This window comes from Tinamus guttatus, unplaced genomic scaffold (assembly GCF_059628265.1).
Source record: "Tinamus guttatus ecotype Peru unplaced genomic scaffold, ASM5962826v1 Tinamus_guttatus_pri_ptg000307l, whole genome shotgun sequence".
Lineage (NCBI taxonomy): Eukaryota > Metazoa > Chordata > Aves > Tinamiformes > Tinamidae > Tinamus > Tinamus guttatus.
The window spans coordinates 5901481-5926816 of NW_028288841.1; the positions used below are offsets into that span (position 1 = coordinate 5901481).

Here is a 25336-nt window from a genome sequence, read left to right on the forward strand (position 1 = left end):
GCAGTATTTTTGCATTATGCAATATCTCTTTAAAAAGACTTTATGGCCCATTCAGGGATGCTTATTTTGGAAACCACCAGAGTAACCGCATGTACACCACAAAGTCTTGCACACTGCTTGTATTTGCTAAACACGCCTGCTTGAAACCTATACGACCCTTACATTTGCATTTACAAAGAGCAAAACAGATAACATGAGAAGGCAACAAGTAGCCTAGAGTGCTCTGCGTACAGCTCCCATCTCAGACTCCTCTTGGCAATGAGCTCTGCCCCAACTGCAGAGCAAAGAAGTCCTCTGCTCCTGACCGCAGCACCAGGCTGGTGGCCCATGGTCTGACAGCTTCTCTTCCCCTGAGGTCCCTCAGCTGAAAAGTTGCTGTTGGCTCCCACTCAACAATTCCTGGGAATTCTGTATTGCTCTTGAAAAGTCTTTAGACTGTGCAGGGGCTTGGGCTATCAGCACATGGACCTACTTGATCCCCAGGCAGGTGATAGCCCTGATAGATCATAAAAACAGTGCGGTATTTCTACTGTAGTTTCTACTGAAGGGCATCAGGTACACTCTCAGTAAAGCATGAAAACAAACCAGACTATAAAGAGTATCTGGTTGTGTTAGTTGCCACGGGGTTTGCAGAAAATGCTCCTCTCCGAGTCTGTGACCTTTGAACATGCTGTGTGCACGACCTGTACGTGGGTGAGTGCTCGGGACGCTTCTCCCTGAAGCTCAGGGTGCAGTAGGAGCTCTGCAGTGCCAACCAGGTCAGGGACAATTCTGAGCTCTGGGCTGCCACCTCACCCAGCGAGGGGGACTTTGTTGCCTCCAGCAGGTAGATCTGCAGAGAGGCTCTCCTCCAAACACCCACAACAGAAATCCCAGCTGAGTGCACGTCTACCTTTCAGGACGGAGCTCTAGCATCAGGTAGGCTCCGCTGACTTCACTGAGAAAGAAGAAAGGATGCACAGAAGGAACACACAAAACAGAGCAAATCAGGCCTTACCTGAGGAAAAAGAAGAAACCCGACTGCTAGGAGAGCAGGGAACTTGCAGAGCAGCAAAGCCCAAACTCCTCTGGGACCCTCTGTCAGACTCAAAGCCTGCCTGCAGGCCGTGACCCTGTTCCTTTTGACTGGAGGCACGTTGGTACCAACCGCGGAGATGCTCTGCAACTAAGGCCTTGTGAATGTTTTTGGTTATATGCTCTGTTTTAGCAACTTGCTTCCTCGGAAGCCGTAGGGTTGCATACGGGTTGTGCGGTACTCGGTCCACCTCGTCCTCGTGGTAAGACCTGAATTCCCTGTAACGGTCATATCCATAATGTGCCGACGAGCGATAGGAAGGATTGACACTGTACTGTCCCTCGGTATCGCTCTCGTAAACATACCCTCCGTTGTAATAAACATCAGGTTCAGTGTAAGGGCAATATCCAGAAATATAGTAGCTGGAGGAAGGCTGTTCCTGACTTTTGTGGTAGACACCATTCCGGACATCCTTCTGGGCAAGATTTGGCATACTTCCTGAACTTGCAGCAGAAATATTTTGTTTCTTGGACCGCCTTCGACCCCTGGTCCTGTTGTCAAGTGTCTGTGTAGTGTAGTACGTGCTGGGAGTAGGTGTCACGCAGTAATATTCTGTGCTGGACTGGCTAGTGTAGGATGACCCATCATCCAGGATTTCCGTGCTGCTGCTTCGCTGCGATTTTGAGAGGGAGAAGGCTGGTTTTTCGCCAGGGGGGTCGGACAGCAGGTGGGTTTGGGACTCCAGACTTCCACTGCGCTGCCTGCAATGGTGGGGGGAGGCGTCTGGCCTGAAACGACACGGGTGTAGCAGGTTAAAACAGTCCCATGCACACGTGCAAAGCGTGCGTGTGCACGGAGAGTTTGCTCCCCAAGCAAAGCACAACACACATGCGGTGTTGCCATTAGATAAAAGTATCCACATTGCAAGAAATTCAGCTTGGTTGAATTTTACACTTGCTGCAACAGTAGGAGATTTCCCAAATAAAAAACTATCATGATGACCAAGTCAATCTGTGATGGTAAAAGAATCTAAAATCACATTTTAGCAATGATTTACTACAAGGGATCTCCCTGACTTTAAGAATGATGTAGGTATCCAAGCAAGGAGCAAAACATAGGAAGCTGGGTTTCCTGTGGCTCTGTGTCTCATGGTTGGATTACTCCAACTAAGTAAAGCGTGAGCCCTTTATAATATTATAACATCTATAGCAGCTTTCCTCCCCTGGATGGATTCTTGACTGCCTGATAAGGCAGTTGAACTTGTACGTATCCGAATAAGTATGGGGACTGACTTGGATCTCCTCTATCTCTCCTCTTATTTTTCAGAGGCCTTATAGGAACTTCATCCATAGAAGATGCTGGTCATCTCGTGAGCAAGTTTTGGGGTTATTTTTGTAGAAGCGGGGAGGGTGGAGTGGGGACAGAGACCACTGATGGTGTTTGGACTTGTGCACATGCTCTCCCTTGCCTGTCACAAAGCTGGTGCAAGACTGTGCCAGCAGACAGTGGCTGATTGACATTACCCTGTGCTTCAGATATCCCAGGCAGAGCTTTTGAGAGGCTGACCCTGCTACACGGAGATGCACAGCACAGGACCCCTCCTCCTCCTCCCCACACCCTTCATTTTTGTTGTTTGGCAGCCCAAGGCGGACACGGGGCCCCAACCCAAGCGTCCTTACTGCAGGTGGCTGCTGCTGTAGGCGTTGCGGGTGAGCACGGGGGTGCTGGGCATGCTCCTGCCGCCGGGCGCCTGCGGCGGCCGCTCCAGCGCGCGGTAGGGGCTGCTGTGAGTCGAGAGCGGGTCCCTGCGGGGAGAGCGGGGACACCCGCGGGGTTAACGCAGCGCACACGGACACCACCCCAGGCCTCGAGAAAGACACAAAAACCAAAGGCAGAAACAGACGGGGAAAGAGGAACTGAATACACTGCCCATGTAAACCACGGTATTTTTGAAACAAGAAGAAATTAACCCTTCTGGTAGTTCAAGAGGATGGCAGAGCAGAAAAGGTCCTCACAGCCTGATCTGTAGGCTAAAGGATGAAGTGGAAGAGTCAGAAAAGGTAACAGACACAATTCAAAAATAAACCACAGATAATATATAATTGAACTATAATTCAATTTCTGGGCTGAATGCCGAGGATTATCTTGAGGGACTGCTGAGAAAAATGCAAAGGCCCATGACATTGCCCAAAATGTCAATACTTTTTAAGCCTGCCTTCAAAGGCCTGATCTTGCACTTCATGAAAGATACATTTCAAGAGACACTGAGATCAGCAGGAATCTTTACACTGAGAACAACTAGCACTAAATCAGGCCCATATGATATGTTCATTCTTCAGTAGATCTTCTGCTAACCACATGCTCTCCAGAACTGCTCTTTGAGCACAGGAAAAGTCCTGTCCTGTGGGTTACCAGGCACTTCAGCCACTTACTGCAGCTGGTGCTAATGAGGGCAGTTGGCCAAACCCCAGTAACTCTATTCTGACACGGAGAAATTGCCGTCCAGGCTTATGTGAATTCTGTCTGCTTTGACAATGCACCCACTGGAGTAGTGATGCAATCAGCAGGGATGGATATGGTTCAGTGTTACCTAAAGCAATTAAAGTCACCAGGAAAATTACAGGCTGTTTAATTAATACTGAAAACAAACCACAAAAATGCAGGGAAAGGGTTCAAGTACCAGTACCATGAGTAATTCTTTAAAGGCAACCCTTGATACTAAATTTCTCACTTATCCCACACTTCTTCACACAGCCTACACTACTCTGCTTTCACAGAGACCCAAAGTCTACCTGTGCTCCTGTATCAGCTGTAATCCTAAGGAGAAAACTGAGCCACTTCCACAAAATTCTTTCTCAGAGAGGAGTGCAAAGGCAGCAGGCTCCTCTGGAGCACTCGTCACAATGCTGGACATGGACAAAGCCAAGCTCATGCCAACTGTGCAGAGAGCACAGGGACACTAAGACATACGGTACCTGGTGTGTCTGGTTTCGAAGAGCTGCTCATTTATGGATGATTTTCTGAGATGAATTCTCTCCACCCCGAGGGACTTGGGTGGAGGGAGCCTTGGGGAGAGCTGTGCAGAGCTGCTTCTTTGTGCTGGCACAGAAAGAGATTCACTGCCTGTTAGAAAGGAACATGTATTTTGTTAGCAAAGTCTTACCCATTTTTGCCCCTGTGTGCAAACCCATGGCCTCTGAGCAGAAATGTGCTGCACTGTGAAGAGAAGGACAAAAGCTCTGACTCCAGAGAGGTTCTCCTGAGATGCCTGCGCCAAGATCTCCTCCAAGCAGAAGCGGCATCGTGGAGGCTCACGCAGATTTGAGCAGGATTAACTGCTGCAGAGATTTCTGCTCGGAGCTTTGCCAGATCACCAAGCGGAACTTCCTTGGGAAAGCACCTGTTTGCAGCTCCATCCCTCCCAGAGCTGAGCAGGCACAGGCAGCTTCTGCAAAAGCCAATTCCCTTCCCTCACCGTGCAGCACTTCAGTTGAAAATGACATTTTAAGAATCAGTTCTGAAATACAACCTTTGCTTATAAGCAAAGACTCTGACAGACAAATTTGGCTGAAAGCAACAGTGAAGTGGTCGGTTTAATCCTTGTTCTAACTTTGCTTAGGGCACAATCCAGATCCTATCAAAGTCGACAGGAAACTCCAGCAAATACAAATAATGCAGGCCAAGCACCACAGAGAATGTGTTCACAAGGCAAAGCCCTGGCATTTCTACTTGCACCAGTGAAAAACAGCTCTATCTCCATTTTAAAGGGTCAGACGGTTTATACAAGTCTAAAACTGGGACAAAGCAAGATCAGAATCAGGCCCTAACTGAAAAGTGAGTAATAATTTAGTTAATGTTTGTCCCCAAATGATGATTAGCCAGTGAAGGGAGAGGCAAGCCAAGTCCTTTCCACCTTGAAGAACAGGGCGTGCGTGTGTGTGCCCGTGGGTGTGCGACATGAGTAAGCGGAGCAAACACCGACCCAGGCAAGACGCAGCTCACTGGGGAACAGACGAATGCAAACACATCATGAATGTCTCTGCGTATCCTCATTTTTATAAGTTTTAGTAAGAGCGAGGACAGATGGGTCAGGCATTTCCTGTCATCTTGTAACTCTCCAGCCCTTTATTTACCTCTGCTCAGGTACCAGAGACAAACTACTCGCAAAGGCTCAGTGTGCTCATCTCAAGTTAATCACATTAAAGCTATCCATCTCCTCTGAAGAAGGCCCAAATCAGCTGATGAAGCAGAAGCTTTCAATAACTAACCCATTACAAAGACAGGTTTGTATCTAAGCTCTCTCTTTTTTTTTTCCTCTCTGCTATAAAACAATTAGTCACGAAAGACACACCAAAAGGCTAAAGGATATTAACTCAAAATAATACATCTGCACAGATGCACTCCATAAAACGAAAAGGATAACGAACATACCCTCATCGTAGGTTGTTGTATCAGACAAGGAGCTGCTTTCAGATGGAATTATATCATCTGCAAAAGAAAACAAAGGCTTTAAACATAGAAGACTCATCACTAACTCCCAAATATCACACAGAGTTTATTTTCTAAAACTTAGAGACAGCAGATACTCGAAATGCCCCAAGCTGAATGCTGTGGCCCTGGCCAGCCTGCTGGGCAGCGCTGTGGGGCCTGTTTGTTTCCGCGGCAGCTCAGCAGGCTACCTGCATATCAAAGCTGCCTCCACCATCAAAGGAGGCTTTTCAGCTGCACTGGGAGTGAGGCCAATATTCCCAAAGGTGTTTTCCACCCAACTTCCAAGAGATCTCACAGGGAGTTTGCGTGCTTCAGTAGGAATTAGGAGCCTATGCAGACAGGCGGATCTTGGCTGCATCTAACCTCCTCAGGTAGGCCTGAAATCCCACCAGGTAGGTACTAAATGCCTTTTGAAATTTGGCAATAAACTCTTTTTTCTTTTTTTCTTTTTTTTTTTGTATGTTTTATCAGCATACAAATTCTGTTTCAACTAAATTAATATAAATCTGGAATAATTCCACTGATTTCAATCAAGTTATTCCAAACTCCAGCAACACAGACAGTGGTATCTGTTAGATAGATATTGAATTTTTTTCCCTTTCTTTTATATTTATTTGTAGGGCTTTTTGTAAGTGTCTGTCCTTTCACCTTGACATTGAAAGTTACCACTTATGCTCAGGAATGACCTGTCCTTGCAAAGGTTTGGAAGACCAGAGGAAGAGAAACGAGGCTGGTGACAAACAGGAATGCCACAGTTAGAGGGAATTTACCTGGAGCAAAATCTTCTAGGCAGTTACTAGCAAGAAGCTGATGGGATAAAAAGTCTATAGGAACTTCCACCTATGAGAGAGAAAAGCTACCAAAGAGAGTGGCAGCCGCCGCCGCTTGATTTTCCCTCAGTCATGATGCACATGCACAACACACTGCTGCTCCTTGCTGTGGTGCTTTTTTGCAAGGAAAGTTCTGGTTACAAGAATTCGTCAAATAAAGAAGTTCTTCAAGAAGAAGGTAACACCACGGCTGGCCCCTGCCCCAGGGGCGCCTGTCAGACCATGCACGATGGGCTGCAGCTCCACTTGCAGCCTGACACTGGGGGAAAGAAGTTTCTGGGGAGCTTATTCACCTGAATTTGATCAAGTGATGGAAGAATATGGAACTGGTCTTACTGTTCTCCATGTTCCCTCCATGTTCTTCCAGGGAAGAAGAAAACTACCTAAATAGAAAAGAATAAAACACCCCAGCCTACAGCTACACTGATGGATTCACAGGGGCTCTGCCCTGCATGGGTGCTCCAAACTGAAATGCTAAATCTGTGCAATTTCCATTGCGCGATTGGCAAAGAAAGCCTTTGAGGTGCAGAGGATACGAGGCAAAGCAGGAGAGGAATATGGAAAGCAGGAGAGAGCCCAGTGTGTGCTTCATCTCCCATGCCCCGAGGGCTGGGATGGAAACAGCCATAGCTTGATAAATCAGTGTTACTATTTCACATGTCATTTCCAACAAGCCATTGCCCAAGTTCACAGCTGCAGCTGCCTCCCCACTGCTCAGCTTTCTGAAACCCTCCTCCCCAAGCCTGTGAGCACAGGCAGCTCTGGTCAAAGGACTACAAGGAAAAGCAGTTGTCAAAGCAGGTGACAGCTCTGCTTTGGGATGTATTAACAAATATACAGGAGTCGGAAGGTGGAAGGGAATGCAGCTAAATATACGCTCCCTTGCAGGCCTTACCAACAGCCAGAGACCCTCCTGAGACACAGAGCCCAGCACCTCCTGGCTCTGCACCCTTCTCAGAAAGCAAACAAGGATGTCATGAATCAGATGGTGCAAACTGATGGGCCAAGTGGTACTTGCACAAGGACTGACGATTGCAAACCCAACTCCCAAGTTCCTTGTTTTGCACAATGGCACAAAAACCTCTGTGCAAACAGATTGTACAGACCGTGTCTCACGGGTTCTTACTACTTATTGTCCTTCAGTAACTTCCTGTGCTGTTGCTGCACAGCCTAGGGACTGCAGGCACTCCCACGACTAATGCCTGGATTGGTGAGCAAGAGGCTGGAAACACATTTGTTTTCCTCATCTCTGTCAATCAGCAGCTAGCTAGGCCACGTTAAAGAGCAATTATCAATGGTTTAGAATAAGCACTTTGTGACAGTGGATAGTCCCGTGTCGCTGCATTTTATGCTTGATGAGAAGTCAAACCCAATGCTGAAAGGGAAGTGGACACGGGTTTCCCAACAGATACACAGATCGTGCACAGAAAATATCGGCAAGAGCTCTCAGCTCAAAGCCCAAGAGGTAGAACAAATGCTCCATCCCACAAGGGTCACTGAGACGGTGTCAGTAAACACTGCAGAAAAATCTTGCATCTTCTTTCCCACTTGGCAGTTCCCAGGAAAACCCCTCCAACCACCTCATGGAAGAGCATTTCCTCTAGGCCGGAGGATGCAAAAAGAAATCAGTTAACAATTATCCATATATATTTTCCCTGAGTGGGGAAAGTAAAACATGTTCTGAAACCATTAAGCTCAACAGAAACTAGGAGAGCATGCAACACCTGTGGATTTTTACTATTCCCAAATTCCTTCACTCAGTTTGGATACTAGCAAGTTTCTGGGCTTTATCCTATGAAGAAACAGTCACACTTCCCTCGGGAAAAGCACTTTTTCAGAATGGAAGGCCCAGGCTCTTTTCATTGCAATCATCACCGGCAAAAACATATAGCAAAAAATCTGTATGCCACAGTTTGCATTCCTCATGTCTTGACCTTTTCTAATGTCTTCTTGGAAATAAGTAATTTCCAATCACGAAAAAGTCTTTGATCCTTATTTCCTTGATCTTATAGAAAAACTCATGCATTCTACTTTTGTTTGGACTGCAGCATTGTGGAAGGAAAGCTCTTGCATGTGACAGGCTAGGAATACAATCACATTCAATACGCTAGGAATTAAGATACCACACCAGTTTCGACTGAGATGCTGCTGCCAATCTTTCTATGTGTGGCATTCTTTGGCCAGCACCTGATGCTGCAACATGTCTGCACTTGTTTCTAAAGCTCTAGACTATTCTGCCCACAGCCTATAAACAGTGCACTTCTTGTGTCAGATGCAGCAATTGCACCTTTTTCTTATTTAACTGCCACAGAAGAGATAAAAATCATATAGAGGAGGTATAAACAAAACTTGTAAGTGAACCAAATAACTTTCTTTTTTTGTTCTTTTTTTCAACTGAGTATGGGGAATTCTCTTGTTTACCTGGCAGAGTAAAAGTTGATTTCTGGGTTGGTTTCTTGCCACACTTGATTCTATATTCATTTATGGAATTTTCTATCTCTTGGAGCTTTTTTACAGCATCAGCATATTCTTGCTTTCTTTTCTTCTTTACATTTTTGCACAGGTCTGGCTCACTGGCAAGTTTCTTTGCAGCTTCCACCAACTTTTGCTGTATGATGAAATTGCTCTCCAATTCCTGCAGAGCGGGATCCTGCAAATTCATGAGATCAGTTACTTGCTTGTACTGAAGGTAGAAATAATCTAAGGTCATTGAAAGACTTATCTCTGTGATAAGGAAATGAAATCTTTAGAAATTCCAAAGTTTATACACAAACTCAGATCATGATATGAAATCCTTAGGTCTCATTTCTACAACACCCACATTATTATGAGATCTTCTGAGAAATGTCCAAAGCTCTTGAGCTGTGTGACATAAGTTAGACATCTAAATTCCAGCTTAGGTCCATCTGTTAAACAAGACACGTGGCAGGCTGCTAAACCTGCTCCAAGTCAAAGTCTGAAAATGTCTGTTGGAAATCTTTCTTTACTTTCCAAAAATAAAATGAAAATTGAAATCATCATAGTTACATAACAGGGAGCTGGACTTTAATTGTTTGTAAACAGTTTTGAGTTGCTCAAATAAAAGGCACTGCAGAGGTGATAAGCAATGCACTCATGTCTTGTCAGTAGGATTGTTTTCAGGAGCATTTAGCAGTTGCTGCAGTGAGTTCTGGTAGAAGACAGCCTGCCACTTACTTAACACTTGGATAACAGAGCTAGTGAACAGATCTCCTAAGGAATGAGAGGGAATGGGATGTGTCCAGACACTGCATATGTCTGAATTAGCCTATCTCCTGAGCCAGTCCCTGCCAGAGAACATCCCATTAGCTTCTTGAGCAAGAGAGCTTTTACTTAGGTGGAACTTGAATTAACCAGAGATAAATCTCCTCCTACCGTCACGTGGAGTTATCTCCTGTGCTCATGGAGAGATGGTTTTGTAAGGGAACAGCACACCCAGGCCACATACTTGGATCAAGCACGACCTCAACACTCCACAAATCAGCATTTTAGAAGAAAAACAAGCTCATAAGCCCTATGTTGCCAAACTGCATTATAAACCTGCCTTTCTCTAATTAGCAGCAAAATTTCCATTAACACTCGAGTGGCAGAGTCAAATCAAGGGGTCAAGTGGAGGGATATTTGGGCTTTTTGATACAGTCATCTTCCTGGTGTATTCAAAGAGAGCACAGCTGAACGAAGGATGGTACTCTACGTTTCCCTGCGTATGCATGCGACTGTCCTAGCTGCCTCTTAGATAAAATCAGAGATCCAAACAATCAGGAAAGAGTTTATTTAGAAGTGGCTTTGGTCATGGGTCTGGCTACCCCACCTTCAATGAAAGAAAACATCAAGTGCAGTACCCACCTCTTCGCTAGGGAGCAGGTTGTCATCCAGTTTGAATGCAGTGCCCATACGTCTCCTGACCTGGGGAGGCTCCTCTCCAGCACTCAGAGGATACTCCTTTGGCATCTTGCCTGTCAGCTCCTGGGGAATAGACCAGGCTCTAGGTGATGGTCTGGAAGGAGAAGGGCTCTAACCCACCTCCACCATAGCGCACGGTGCAGGTCTTACCGCCTCTCGCAGGCAAATTTTCTTCAGCTCCTCAACTTTCTCAAGCAGCTTTTCTTGAAGGAGTTTTTCTTTCTTCTTTAGTTCCATAATTTTCTCCTTCTTTTGTTCTTCACTGACCTCTGAATCCTGAGAACCTGCAAAATACACTGTTATTAGACAATTTGCAGGTAAAAGTCATTTTGTTTCTTCTTGCAAGGAAGAACTGGCCAGGTAGGCTATTTTTCCAAAGGAGTCTAACGTAACAAAACTGCATGTCATTCAAAATGCACCATCCAACTCCTGTGCCATCCAGCAAGCAAGGTTTTATAAAGACTGCACTTATTCAATACCCTGGGAATAAAAACAGGCACTTAAATCTCAAGCATAAGACCTCAAAACCCATTATACAGAATATAAAGCAAATCATTAGGCATGATGATCTTCATATATATGAACTAATAGCTTTGATTTTGCATTCCATGCAGACACAGAGGCTCCTCACTTAACTATAGCCATGTCTATGTGGCAAGCTAAGCTTTTATTTTCTCCTAGGCTTCCTTCATAGTCAAGGTAGAGATCTAAAGTCCCCTCCAGATCTGAATTTTATTTGGAAGCATTTCTCCTTCTCTGCCCGTTACTTAGGGAGCTCAGGGCAATTCAATGCCTAGCACAGGAGGTTAAAGTCAGCTAGCATCAGATTTCCCTTGGACTTTGATGAGACTTGAACTTAATTCAAGGATTGATGATTCCATAAATTGGTATCAAATTAATCATGGATCAAAAGTATACGGATGCCTGTCTTTAATATCATTTCACCTCCTTATTTAGGCTTTGGGGAGATGGGAGGGAGGGGTATCAGCAGTTATATAACTGTTATTATTATTTCAGGTATGTAACTAAGTCAAGCTGTCACATATAACGCGGAATTTATGGTCAGCTGGCCTTGTTTTCCCCTTTAACACACACAAGCCCTGCTGTACTGACAGTTCACTACCTTGCATTTACATGTAATATTACCTGATGAGATTAAACTGCCGTTGCTGGCCATAATAAGCTGGTTTTTGGCCTCCATAGTTACTAGTTTTGAAACTTTTGGTGTTCCCATCTCTGTCAGATCCATGGCGATATCATCCAGACTTCTGGCTGAAGGAATTTTTGCCTGAAGGAGTTAAAAATAAATAAATAAATCCATCATCATCAAGTTACCTCTAATTAGCTTCAGACCACAGGGTCACAGAGATGACATTTCACACCTCATCTCCCAGTAAATTAAGGGCTAAAGCAACCCCATGGCACAGCAGCTTACTGTGCACTTCACTGCTCTGACATTCCTTCCTCGTCCCGCTCCCGCCTCCACAGCCTGAATCATCCCCAAACTCAAAATCTCCTCCTTATTCACACTGTGTTCAAAATTCAAATGAGAAAGAGACAAAAGTAAAAGCAGATTAAACACTGCAACATGGGAATTCCCTTTTCTGTGATTACATTTCCATGCCACTTAATTGGAGGCAGGCTAAAAAGAATCGAATAACAAATACTGTAGCTAATAGACTGCTCAAAAAGCTGAGAGAAAAAAAAAAAGCAATTTGTATTTTCTCTCTTGAGACTAGTTTACTTCTGGAGCAAGGTACACCGGACGATACATAGGAAATGTGCTGAGACTTATGCCTACAGTAAAAATATAACTTACTTTGCTTTGTTTTCTGTCCAAGTAAAACTGGTGTTGACTGATTGCCATTACCCAGATGGATTTGATCAGGGAAGTGTTTGCGTACCAGGTTTGCACTACCAGTCCGCTCTGTCCAAAGGTCCTTCTTGACACTGAAATTCTAAAGAGGTGGCGAGAAATGCAATCTCACGATGTGCCTTTGAAGTCTCAAGTCCCAAATACCTTTCTCCTAGCCAGGCAGGGCTCTCTGCCTGTATTTTAGAGATCTGGAAACTCAAGGAAAAGCTCTTTACTCCTGCCCACCAGCCGGTGCTCCTGCCTCTCCTCCCCGGGGCTCTCGGAACGTCACCTCCCCGCTGCTCCTTAGGGCTGTCATCTCCCTGAGCAGTATCCCCGAATCCAGCACCCACAGCCCTGCCCCGGCCCCGCTGGAGGCAGGAGAGGCTCCGTGTCCCGGAGCAAGAGCGACCTCCCGGATCTACGTCAGACCCGGAGCAATGAGGAAACCTCCCTTCTCCGTGAGCTAACCTGAAATGACTAATCCCGGTCTGCGGGACTGGTCTTACCCCACTGGTCTTACCTGCGGGGATCGTGCACTTCCACAGCAAATTTCTTTTCACGGAAATAGAGATTTTCCAATTGCTTCCATTGGAATAGCTAGGAGAATCAGAGGGGAGAAACAAAATGTTGTCACTCCACAAATCACCAGCTTATCTCCCCCAGGTTACACAATCTGGGCAAATTGCAGTTCCTCTAAATCTGCAGCTATGGCAGAGGCTCCTCAGTGACAACAACCCAAAGATCAATAAAAACAAGCATATAAACATAACCACATTAGCTACTCCTCAAGCAAATCCCCACTCCTGCAGGCAACGCGTTGCGAATAGTGGATTTTGCCTGTGAAAACATCTGCCCCCATCAACAGGACATTTAATTTCACTCCTAGATGTTTGTATCTCATATATCTGCTTGGGAGCAGGACCGAAGTCCTCTTGGCACTCACTAAATGCAGTTGAGGAAACGAGCCTGCGGCAGCGACGCCCCGCAGCAGTTCCGTGAAAATCCCATTTTTTCCCGGCAGGACAGAGCTCGGGGCCACCGAACGGGTTGCGCGCGGGGAACCTCAAGTTCCCTAAAACTGTGAGTTACACCAAGCTGTGCTCAAAACGCTCTTTGAGTGGCTCATAAATAAAACATAACCCAGTTCATATGTACGTGGGAAAAAAAAAAATCCAGCACTGCTCTTTCCATGACCTTTCCTGCTGGTTAGACAGACCTTCCCTTTCCAGCGCAGGAATTTAGGATTAGATGCTGCTCTACAAGAAATGCCATTTACCTAAAACAACTAAACCAGCAAGTAATTGAAAAAGAAAAAAGAAAAAAATAGACCATGGAGGCTTGTTTAACTGTGCTGCTTAAGTAAACTTCAGTTTGCATTGAAAGTATTGAATGCTAGAAGTGACTTGCCTGCCCAGACCGCTTCCCTGAGCGCCCTTTGGGGCGGACTCAAGTCATGTAGCCAGGGGAACTTCCACACCTGGCAGCCCCTCACGCAGACCCTGATCCTGGTCCGGATCCTGATGTCTCCCCTTTCTGCCCCAACTCGCCTCTATCGCTTTTCCAATATTCATCTTTACAGCACGGAGACTTACCTGCCTGCAAAGCGCCCCGTCCTTCCCTTCACTGGCTTCCTAATTCCCGAGGCGAAGGCGCAGGAGCGGCGGCGCCAAGGACGGAAAGGGCGACCTGCCCCCCATGGCTCCCGTGGCCGGCTCCCGCAGCCGGATCCCGCGGCCGCTTCCCGCCTCCGGCTCCCATGGACGGCGCCCGGCCCCGGCTCCGGTTTCGCCTCCCGCCGCTGACACCCGTCTGACATCACCCGCGCTGCCGCAGCGACGCCTCCCCGTTCCACCCTCTCCCCAGAGGGAGGAAACCCAGGAACGACAGGGAAAAAAAAAAAGAAAAAATCGGGAAAAAAAGAGAAAAAACAGCAACACTCTCCAACGGGCAGGCAGGAGAGGCTCCGGGGCCTCGGAAGCGCGGCAGGTTTTCCCAGCTAAGCTCTTGGGAATCGGCTCATCTGGCAAAGGCTTCCTGCAGGCGGGAGTAACACCTGCCTGCAGTTACTTTTCTCCCTGAAGACGGATGACTGAGCAGTTTCGGAATAAGCCGTACACAGGCAATGTTCATACGGACACAGTCAGAAATCACCACCACCACAAGCGTTAATGAGTTTCTGCCTAACATCTCTGGGTTTTCCTCTGCAAGTAGAAAAGAGGCCTCCCTAGTATAAACACGGGGAAAAATATAATAAATTTAAAAATCACAGTAAATGAATTGAAGTTCTATAAACTCCTTCAAGCAATATTTTCTCAATTGTGGTCAAAGGGAGACACTCGGAAAATTGTGAGTGTTTACAGGCAGTTTACTCACAAAATTGTGAGTGTTTACAGGCAGAGCTTTCCTACTCCCTCAAGCCTGGCTAACTCTGCATAGACACGTTCTAAATCATTCTTCATTTCAATTGCACCAACATTACACATGTAGCAAATGACAAAAGAGCTGTAAAAAGAATCTGGAAACTTAGAACTGGTTTTTGAGGGCAGGATGTGCAATTAGGAATAATTAGCAGGTTTTGAGGAAGTTTTGCAATATATATGTTCTCTTCACCCAGATGATTAGGTGCACCTGAGCTAATGAATGTTTTCTTAATAGACTTCCCATCCATTTAGATTGTCAGATCCTTAAATGTTCATGAAAGACTCCCCATTCAGCACATGTCCGACCCTACACAGAATTTGGCCTGGTCAAGGTTTGCTCCCTGTTTTTCTTGGAAAAGGCAGAGGTGCAAAGCTGGCTGATTATGTGTCATTAATCAGGCACCTCCACGCATTAAGCAGGTTTCCAGCACCCTGCCGCAGCTTTCCAGTGCGTCACGTCCAGGTTCCCCGTGTTTCTGCTGCCATCCTGCTCTAGCTCCGTAAAACATCAGGCTGGGAACATCAGGTTTCTTGGAGGACCCTGCAAGGGCAGAACCTGCAACCAAAGCCCTGTGACTCACTGGGACCAGCAGTCTAAAAAAGAAAAGCCCTCTTCTTGCATCACATCATCTTCGTAACGCGTTACGGTCCTTCCTTGCCAGGTTCTCACTAGTGTAGTCATCAATAAGTGCAGAGATACCGCAGCAACGAACAACCAAATTGCCATGAAACGTGGCCCTTATTTTTGTCCCCAGACAAGGGATGTTCAAACAACTTTCTGCACATCTGGAAGGAGCTGAATTTCAGAGCAGCTTGTAGCAGCTCTGTGTTTACTTTAACTAATTATGCGAGCCTAGTATCGTAAGCCTAAATCACTGGCTTCTACTCGGTGAGAAATAAACACAGTAAAAGAAATCTTTGCATAATTAGATCAGCCTGCTGAGAGCCCCGTCCAAATGCTATTGTGCTCGGAACAATTCAGCGAGGCAAGACAGAAAATTTACATTAAGAAAATGTTCTGCAAGGGAAACTTCCAGCATCTGCATTTAGACGGAGTCCGCTGAATTAAAAGATATAAATATCCATTTCAAAATGAGCGTGCTCTAACAAAAACATTTCTGAGAACAGAACGTATTCAGGGCGACCAGCATCGGAGCTGAAATTTCTTGTAGATTTGAAACAATACCACAGCGAGATTATTTTTTTCCTTTTCAGACGTTATAGTTCGTTTGTCACCAGGGAGTCGCCGCAGAAGGACAATGCAGTGTGAGAAAAGCAAAGCCGGTCGCAGAGTGAGCGATCTGCCTGCAGACGGTTGCCCTTCCCGGGGGTGCCGGCGCATGCGGGCCGCGCGGCGCTGAGCTGCTTTCGGGATGCGTGTGGCGCAGAGGGGACAATGCGGTCTTTGTGTCCCGGCCCCGAGAAGAACACGGGCAGACGCAGAAGGGAGGCCCAAGCGGCTGGAAGCGGCACATAAAGCTCTGGGCACAGGGAGCTGTTTTGTGCATCCCCTAATTGAGTGGGCCCAAAGGTCCCTGTGCGGCCGCTCACAGCCCCCACACGGCAGCTCCTCCCGGCCCAACGTGCGGTTCTGCTCACGGGTGGCTGGTGCTTAGGGCATAACCCAGGCAGGGCTGGGTGACAGCATCCCAAGGTGGCTCCGTCCAGCTCTGCCCTCCAAGTCATTTCCTGGGACGGCCTTTCCAACCTGGACTTCATGCTGTCGGCAACAGCAAAATCTTGGGATACCCACTGTGCTCCAAGGCTCCTATTTAGATCTGTTTGCTTAAAGACATACCTGAGTAAAGCCAGAAGATTCTGTTTTTTCAAGACATTGGTTATATTTGTTGGGAATTGATATTGCACTAACGGGTGCATTTAATTATTTTTATAAATATATATTTACTTACAGAGTTAGTCCCTTACAGGTGTCTGCCATTAACATGCTGAACAATATTAAAAAAATGCCGCTGACAGCCCTGAACATTGCACGTGAGACAAGGGGTGTCACACAGAGAAGAGACACCGACTGTGCAATGTCTCACCTCAAAACTCAGCAGCTTTCCAGCTATTTTTTTCCCAGTCAGAGACCCCTCGAATCTCTCCAGTTGGGAAAGCCCAGCTTGTTCTTGTCTAGATTTGGACTCAGCCTTTCCCTTTTATTCAGTCAATCAGAGGCACTTAAACATCGCTACGTGGAGCACAATAAGGATTCCCTTTCCCAGATGGCTCAGGATAAACAGAATAGCACTTCTGATCCACAGTATAAACAGGGGGATGACACTCACAGATTTGGGCAAGCTATACAGCCTTGCCTCTTTGGATACATTCATAAATACGAACAAACAACAACACTGCTTAAAAGTGAACTTCTGCCTGCCCTGGCCCAGGCAGCGAGGCTACAGCTACACGGACATAAAGAGCAGGTCTCAGCATCTTTAGTCACAATCTGAGGCTGTCCATGGTCTTCTCTCTAGACCGAGCATTTTCTTTCCTCCTGGAAGCCAATCTAATTCCAGTTACTTCCATAAATCCTGTTGGAAGTGCACTTGGTTTCAAACATTCTCTGTTCAAAGGATCTCTTTGCATATTGTAAAAAGCACATGTAAAAAGTAGCCAGTGCTCAGAAAAAGTTCAGATGCTCAGGTAATTTTTTCTCCTCCTCCCATTTTTACCCATAAAAACACTAGGGACATTTCTATTCTGGGTGCTTCTATCAGCATATTAACATTAAACCTTCCCGCTGCATTGAAGCTCCTCTCCTTCATGTCCCACTTTGATCACTAATCTCAGTTGTATAATTACAACGACAATAAAGCAGACAGCTATTACCATCGAAACACTTTGGCTGCAGAAGTGACCTTTGGAGGCTTTTTAATTTTATCTTTTTGAGCACAACCCCTGTTGTGTTCAAAGGCAATGCCTCATAAGTAACTGTAGCAGGGTGTGACTTGGTATCTTGACCCTGTTGACGTATAAAAAGAATTTCTTAATCTTCTGGTTGATGTTGTAAACTAAAAATCTCACAAGCATAAAATAAGTGCTTGGCGCAGCAATACTCCTAGCCAGGCAGAGTGTATTTTCTTGGAGAGAGTTGCTGGTCACAGCTGGTTGTCTTGACTAGAGAATGATCCGTGTTTGACCCTAATGGGAAATCTTGTAGTGTCTAAATACAGGAAAGTGCTCAGCAGCTGGAGGAGCTGCTTGTTGCTCTCCATTGAGGATCAATGATTAACTTAACTGGGCTTCCAGGGCTTCTCTCGTGTCACTGTCATTTTGGAACATGCCTGGTAAGGAAGACCTGGGGCTAAATTAAGTGCCTAATTTAACAAAGCAAAGGAAGGACTTAAAAGTTCAACCTTAGACACACAGATATATAAATACACCAAAGGAAACCAAGTCATAGCCTGTGGGGAAAATGAGAACAAGATCAAGTTGGGAGCTTGGAGGAGAATTACTCTTAACAAGGAAGTTTTGTTAAGCCGTGTTTTTTGGCACTAATGCGCTAAATATTATTTTGCAAATGTAAAATTCCATGGCAGGAAGCACATGTTTCATGTGAACTCCTGCCCAAGTCATTCCCAGGAAAGGACATCAACAAAAGCCCCTGTCTCCATCTCTTCACAGCTTAAGTGTTCCAGGGAAGACACGACCAGAAAGAAACCAGGCACGTCCAACCCAGCAGCGTCGTTCCTGCACGTGAAGTGCTGGCTCTTCTCCACAAGCAAATCTGTTAACTGACTCTTCAAAATCTTGCAGGGCTTAGTCCTGCCTGAATGAGACTTATTCAGCTACAGATCTGGATGAGTTCCCAACACCTCATGAGCCTGGGCTGCATGATGGATTTCCAAGACTGCCTGCAGAAGAGCTTGCTAGGGCTCGCTGATAGATGATTTTGAGGGAGCCAGCACTGGAATATAGTACCCTCTGCCCTGTTTTAATGGCAACTGAGGGTTTTGGCAGAGTTCCCTCTGCAGGAGACATGTTGCAGAAAAGGTGGATGGACGCAGAAAAGAATGGCCTCAGTCCTTGGCATCTTCACCCGATCCTCCCCCAGCCCCTCCTTAAAATGCCATGTATTAAGGAAATGGAGTTGCCTGAAAAGCTTTGCAGACAGATCTGCTCGTATTTCATGGATATCAGTCGATCTTTTTATCATTTCATACCCAAAATACACCTATGAATGCCAGCTGAAACACTGCTCAAGTACAAGGCTTTTGTTTGGGATTTGCAGGAACCCAATTGCTTCATACTTTGTAGCTATCCCTGGAGGCTGCCAAAATTCCTGAAGAGACTATCCTGAAACTACCCAACTCAGACACATGAGCTAAATCTCCCTAAAGGAATTTCTGGTATCTATAAGAGAGGAGGATTTTACCACATTCATGTTAGCAGAATTCTCCTTCTGCCCCTAATACTTTTACAGTTGCTCAACAAGCTAATAAGCCATAGTTTATAAAAGTATGTTTTAAAATGCAATACCCCCCGTCCAAAACAAAGAAACAAACAACCCCAAACTTACTTTTCTGGGCTTGACCTTGTCTTGCAAGTCGTACTGGCCTATTCCTTTATAGCTTATCCCAAGCCACCAAGGGATTCCTTGCTTATCCTGAGAAATGAAAGACTACATGAACCAAGATCTAATTCAGAATTAATCAGTTCAAAGGTTGCACCTTCTTTCATTCTATGCAAGTATGAGTAGATCAAATTTTTTTTTTTACTTTTTTTTTTGTAAATTCCCCACATATTGACATGATGTGGATTGCTAAGATAAGCACTGAAAATTTCTTCTATTGCTTTCTTGGTCAGAGGTAAGAAGTCAGCCAGTAGTTTTGCAAAGAGAATGAAAAGCATCAGTGCTGCTGAAGGAAATGGTCATGACTCATTGTTGAACTAACGAGGAGGTAAGAAGATGGGACAAGGAAAGATCTGACAAATGACTGTATCCACTCAATTCAGGTATGAGAGAGCAGCAGAACAGTTCATGGCAGCTGCTTCTCAGATACTATTGCCATGACCATGAGCCAAAGCAATGAGATCAGCTCTGCAGAGCTTTTCTGCACAAAATGCTTTTGCACAGGTTCTGCTTTGCAATTGCAATAAATGCCATATTTCCGTTACTCTCTGAAAATACTTCTTAGCTGTACAGCATTCCTCCCCACACATATTCATACACTAATCACCTGCCACTTAGAAGCAGTCTTCTCTACTTTGTATTTATTTTCTCTAGTCTTGATTAGCAATGTCCCTGGAGAAGATATTAACTGCTTACAATCTAGAAGTGATATCCAGTTTAATTAAGTTGATATGAATTTTGCTCCTGATAGGATTACAGAAGGTTTTAGTAAAAATTCCTTTCTGTCATCCGTGACACATAATTCTTTGCTGCTCTCTGAAAAAAATGTTTCAAAGAAGACTGAAGAGGAGGGGAAATAAAGCATAAAGCTTGAAAAATGTGGGGTTTCATGCTGATAGATGGGTCTTGAATCATCCAACTAGTCCTTCAGGAATATAATCACATGTAATAAGCTAAGCAATCACATTATCTGTGGACATCTACTAACCTTTACTCCATAGTAATGGACTCCATATGTTGGCAAAGCTTCCACCACTTTCATATACCTGTAGACAGATTTATTGTGTATCAGTTGAGATTCTCTGGAGGGAACATCTATTAACATATTTTTTTCACACATATGTGAATCAAGACATTTATCATTTGCATGCTTCCAATGACTTAATGATTTAAAGGCCTATGTTTTCAGAAAAATCTCAGTGTCCAGGCCTGGGCGAAGACGTGACATTTTGGCCCGAATGAGGTGAATGGAGAATTTCCCATGCAACAAGACATTTGATTTTCATATTGGAAGCTCAGAGAAGAGAACCAAGAGGAAAACTTCTGAACGTGTGAGCCTTCTAGGAAACACGGGAGGGAAGGACTTGCCTATAGTTATTTCATTATGGTGCTTTGGTTGAAATAGATATTGTCCAAAGGAAATGTGCAGTTGCACAGGGGTCTCATGAGACAATTCAGTGAATCACTGAGCAGATAATTTATTCTCTGCTCCCTTTGAAAGGAGTCCCTGAATTATATAGAGAAGTGCAACTAATGAGCTATGAGAGAAAAACTGCAAGTTGTCTATATCCGACAATCATGTAAATCAGCCTCAACTTCTTGGTTGTAACAGCACACTGCACATGTCTGTAGGAGTACAATACAAATCATAACAATAATAATAATAATAATAAAATAAAAAAGAACATCCTCCATGGGCTCTGTATTCACCCTGGAAGACCTTTATCACGTGAAAACCAAAATGTGAACTTCTCCACAAGCATGCATTTCTTTTCCTTCCAGAACTTAAGTTGATACCTAACCCTTAGCATTCAAGAATAAAAGTAACATCTAGCAAGTAGAGCATGGAGAAGACTCTTCCAGTAAACTAAGACTATAATTATCTATTTTATGTCTGAGGTATTTTGAATGAGAAAATACTGTCTTAAAGGGATACCTGGAAAATGTGATGTCTGGAATAATTTAACTTTAAAAGTCAGTTCACTAGAATTTCTACAGATATAAATGGCAGAGTTCACAAGCAACAACCACCAAAACAGCATGCACTACCACTTTCCAAAAAAAGGAAGAAAAGTAAAAATACTATTTGCATGTGTTAATAAGCACCATACTCACTGAACAATGGCTTGTCCTCTGGTCAGGCCTTTAATTTGTGTATAGTGTTCGATTACTCTATCCTCACTGCAAAATAAGCACAGAAAACAATTTAGAGGCTAATGACCCTTTCCGAGTGTGATAGCATTTGTTGAAATTCAGATGCCTACTCAGCATGCAGAGAAGTGTCCCTCTGCACATTTCTCACTCCAGTTTACACTCTGTTTCTTAATGATTTGTTTCCCACCCTTCATTAAGCAGAATGGACCTGTCTAATCCTCACCATAGCATGCAGCCTTCCAGAGCCTAATTAACCATTTCAGAGCAGCCAGCTTGGCTGCAGATGCTGCTGCTGAACACTGGTGCTAATTGCATACATTCATTTTCAGGTTCTAAAGAACCAAGACTTCAAAAGATGGCTAATGCTGCATATATATGACAAAAGTTGAAACCAAAATGCTTTTGTTCTAGTGTACTTTTTCCCATCAGACATTTAAAAGATGAAGAACTGCAGATTTAACAGCAAAAACTTCTTCATATTTTTCCCCTCCAACATTTTGTTCTACTGGAATGTGAAATAAAATATGTGTTCAGCGTCAGACCCTTGGAAGACAAAAAAAAAAATTAACAGTATTTAGTTTGAAAAAGCAAGGCATAAGAAAAAGTACTAGCATATTTAAAAATACATTAACTATATATCAATCCTCAATGAAACAAATGAGCAAGTCAAACTTGTACAAAGGGCCATCCAGTACAAGCAAACAAATTGTTGATTCATCACAAGTGTTGTGCTTCTTACAGCAGATTTGAGCACAAAACTGGACCTGCCTCTCTGTTTTGGAGCCTACGCTGTCGGACAGCTGAAAAGTAATGTGCTCTTTGTAAAACTCAGACTTGGCTGGAGTTTAGGATTTGACTTTCCATTGCGTGCTACCCTCAAATTCTGATCCAGAAATTTCTGACCCACCAATTCAGTGTCATCAAACTTTCAGTAAGGGAATTGCCCTTGATCTGGGTGTCACTGTAACCTGCTACAAGTTTGAAATGTTTGAACAAGAGCAATTAACTCAATTAACTCCATGTCCTACACCATGTAGGCAAAAATCTTTTAAAGCAGTTTTCTAAACTCTTAAAACATGAGCTTGCTATGGTTATCTACAGCAAAGATCTACATTTTAAATTAGGTAACAGCTCACCAGTACGCAAGCGATGGGTGCTCCTGCAGTGTCTTCGTGGGAAAGACAGGAAGCGTCTTCAAGTCTTTGCGAGTGTTTTCATCACTAAAACCGAAGATGACACAGTTACTGCTGCTGAATCATAGATGCCATCATGAGTTTCAATAAAAGGAAAGCGCTGTTAGATATTTGCTACTCAAGAACATGTTACCTTGCCCCATATCTGGCCGTCCTAGCAACATAACACTATTGCCCTCACATGACGGTGATGTGGACCGGTGTTGTAACTCGCTGCAGAGAAGCGCAACTGTCGGGGCAGCAAGGCCACTGTATCGATATTTATTCTGCACACACTCACTCTGTTTGCTGAGTACAGAGTAGGTCCTGAACAGCTGCCGAAGGGGAGCCTTCACCCAAAGGCAAGGCTCGTGCTGCTATTTTTGTTCTATCATTAGTCAAAATCCTTTCGGCCACACAATAAATTTTGTGAAGCAGAGTGGTATTTGTTAGATCTCAGAGTTTAAACACAACCTGATTGAAAACCAACTAGTTCAGTTAATATACTTGGAAGTATTTTCTCTCATCAGAGTTTTCCTGGCCCCCTCATTCTACAGAAAGCTCAAATATTTTGCACTATGAACCCAGTCTGGAATCAAAAAAAAAAAAAAAAAAAAGTATGGGAATTTGTCTCAAGATTAACAAGAATATTTAAAGTAGCTTTTTATAGGCATCAATAAATGGTTAATATTTTCTCTTCATATACTTCATTAATCAGCTGAAACTTGCACGCTTCACTTCTGCGAGATTTCTGCGTGCCTTCGCAGCGCTGGGAACAAGCACCAACATGAATTTTCAAGGTAAAGAACACATCAAATCTGTTAACATCTGCCCTGGCTTCTGAAGCCAGGCTTTCCTTGGAGGTTTTCCTGCTACAAAGCTGCTTTCTAGTGTGAATCCACCACTGCAGACTTCATCTGGGGTAGGGTCCGGCTCTGACCTCCAAAGCGCCTTGGCATGAGCGCCCTGGGCATCAGTAGAGTAGATCTATGAGCAAAGGTGGATGGGCAACACGGTGGGGGTGGCACCAGAAGGACACCGAGCCACTGAAACGCTCCCATCTCAGTGGGCAACACAGTCAACTGAAGCTCTTTGAGAACACGGGCTAACAGCCCTGCAAGCCTCTTCCCCCAGCCCCACAATAAGCCTCAGCTCTGCCTAAGAGGGACCACCTCTGGGGCCGAGGAAACAGTTCAATCAAGGGCTGATTTATCCCGCAGGCTCTTTGATGAGGTTGCCAAGAAGGGGGTCAATTAGCGAGGCCTGGCTGCTGCTCCCGAGCGTGGCGAGGGCTCCATGGCCGGGCTGGCCCGTGCCCAGCCACCACCATGGGGACAGCTGTGGAGAAAACCAGGCTCTCCTCTCAGCTCAGCGCTGCCAGCGCACACGTCCTATTCACCCCTGACAGCCCATTGAGGGGATGAAAAGGCTGTGTAAGGAAGCCTGGAAATGTCCCCCGAGCACATCCCTGCTGGGGCCTCAGGAGCCGGAGTCCCGCAGAACGAATCCCAAGGCCCTCAGCCCTGCTCTGGTCTCAGGGCTGGCCCTGCTCGAGGCAGGGGGTTGCACTGGACACCGTGTGAGGTTCCTGCCACTTCAGTTATTGAATCACAGGATAATTCATCATTCAAATAAAAGAGTCCTCCTGTTTTTAAGCCTGATGCATAACTGCAGTGGCTGCTTTAATGATCAGGGTTGGCAGGGAAATGTAGGGAAGAAATTAAAAGGTTTTGGAATGAAACAATAACAAAAAAAGCTCAGTTTTACCAAACAAAAGAGCTATTCCTCTAAATATAGACTCTAACCCAGGACATTCATCATCACAAGCTTAGCAGCTGCTCTCTAACCCCCTGTGTAGAAACCTCACTGCCAACGAACAGCGCAGCGTCACAGCACGGGCCGCAGCACCTCGAGGCGGCCCGGTGCCAGCGCGGGGCTCGGGCAGAGGCAGCTGCCCCCGGCCACGTGTCCCCCAGAGCGTCCCCTCCCCTGCCAGAGTGGGACAGGGCCCCCGAGCCGTCCCTGCCGCAGCTGGTGGGGACGGGCAGAGCTTGCCTTCGCCCATGGTGGTACAGGGAGATACCCCCCAGAAGGGAGATAACGCAGAAATGCCACAAACCCACAAACGCAGACAGCTGCTTCCTTCCCTGCATGAAGTACCATATTTCACGTGACCCAAGGCCTCCCGCTGCCCAACAGGACTTCCAGACATCCCGGGCTACTCATTCCAGCCACCTACGTTTGGAAATGTTGGCCCTACTACATACAGCTGGCTTTCCACTATTGCTCTAAGGTCTCTCATGTTCAGACCTGGCTGAGCAGTAAGCTATTTTATCATCAAATGCCAAATACGGGGGCTAGTTAAGTGCATGGGATGACTGCTGAAGAAGCAATTTATCACTGTGGAAATGTCCACCACCTCACCCACTTCCCCAAGAAGACTTGTGGGCTCAGCCTTGTGACACCTAGGGCTGCAATCACTCCTATGCTATGACTGCAAGCCAGTCCCAGCAATGCCTTCCACAGGATGCAGGTTTCCTACCAGCCTCCTGTGGAATCGAAGCGCTGACCTAGAACAACAGGTTCTGGGGCAGCTCTTTGGCCAGCCAAGCTGCACCTCCTCTGTTCTCCTGCCAGCCTACTCACCCACCCAACTACCTGTAATAACAGAGGGCGCATTTCTTGCAAAAGGCCAAGGGGACCCAATCTCATAACCTGCATCCTGTCCTGTCACCCTGCAACTCTGCTGGAGGGAGCATTGCTCCCAACCAAAATGGGCAATTACATGCAAGGTCTGAAAGTCTCCACCTGGCCATATGAGAATTTTATTTGTTCCTGTGTAAGATAAGATTTAGTGTGATGCAAACTTAGGAAAGCTTTGTAAAAGACTCAGGAGAAA

At 45.4% G+C, this 25336-nt stretch overlaps 1 protein-coding gene across 1 annotated transcript in view; it reads right to left on the bottom strand.

The window, feature by feature from the left end:
- FRMD4B (FERM domain containing 4B) overlaps positions 1-25336 on the bottom strand; it is a 73968-nt gene that overhangs the window by 2060 nt on the left and 46572 nt on the right. The window contains exons 8-21 of the mRNA XM_088528306.1: positions 22402-22485; positions 21227-21292; positions 20100-20157; positions 19058-19144; positions 12636-12712; positions 12077-12215; positions 11404-11545; positions 10408-10541; positions 10201-10320; positions 8758-8986; positions 5447-5503; positions 3991-4138; positions 2695-2820; positions 998-1803 (exon numbers count right to left, since the gene is read on the bottom strand). Coding sequence (XP_088384432.1) covers positions 998-1803; positions 2695-2820; positions 3991-4138; positions 5447-5503; positions 8758-8986; positions 10201-10320; positions 10408-10541; positions 11404-11545; positions 12077-12215; positions 12636-12712; positions 19058-19144; positions 20100-20157; positions 21227-21292; positions 22402-22485 — 2273 coding nt within the window. The remainder of the gene's footprint in view (positions 1-997; positions 1804-2694; positions 2821-3990; positions 4139-5446; positions 5504-8757; positions 8987-10200; positions 10321-10407; positions 10542-11403; positions 11546-12076; positions 12216-12635; positions 12713-19057; positions 19145-20099; positions 20158-21226; positions 21293-22401; positions 22486-25336) is intronic.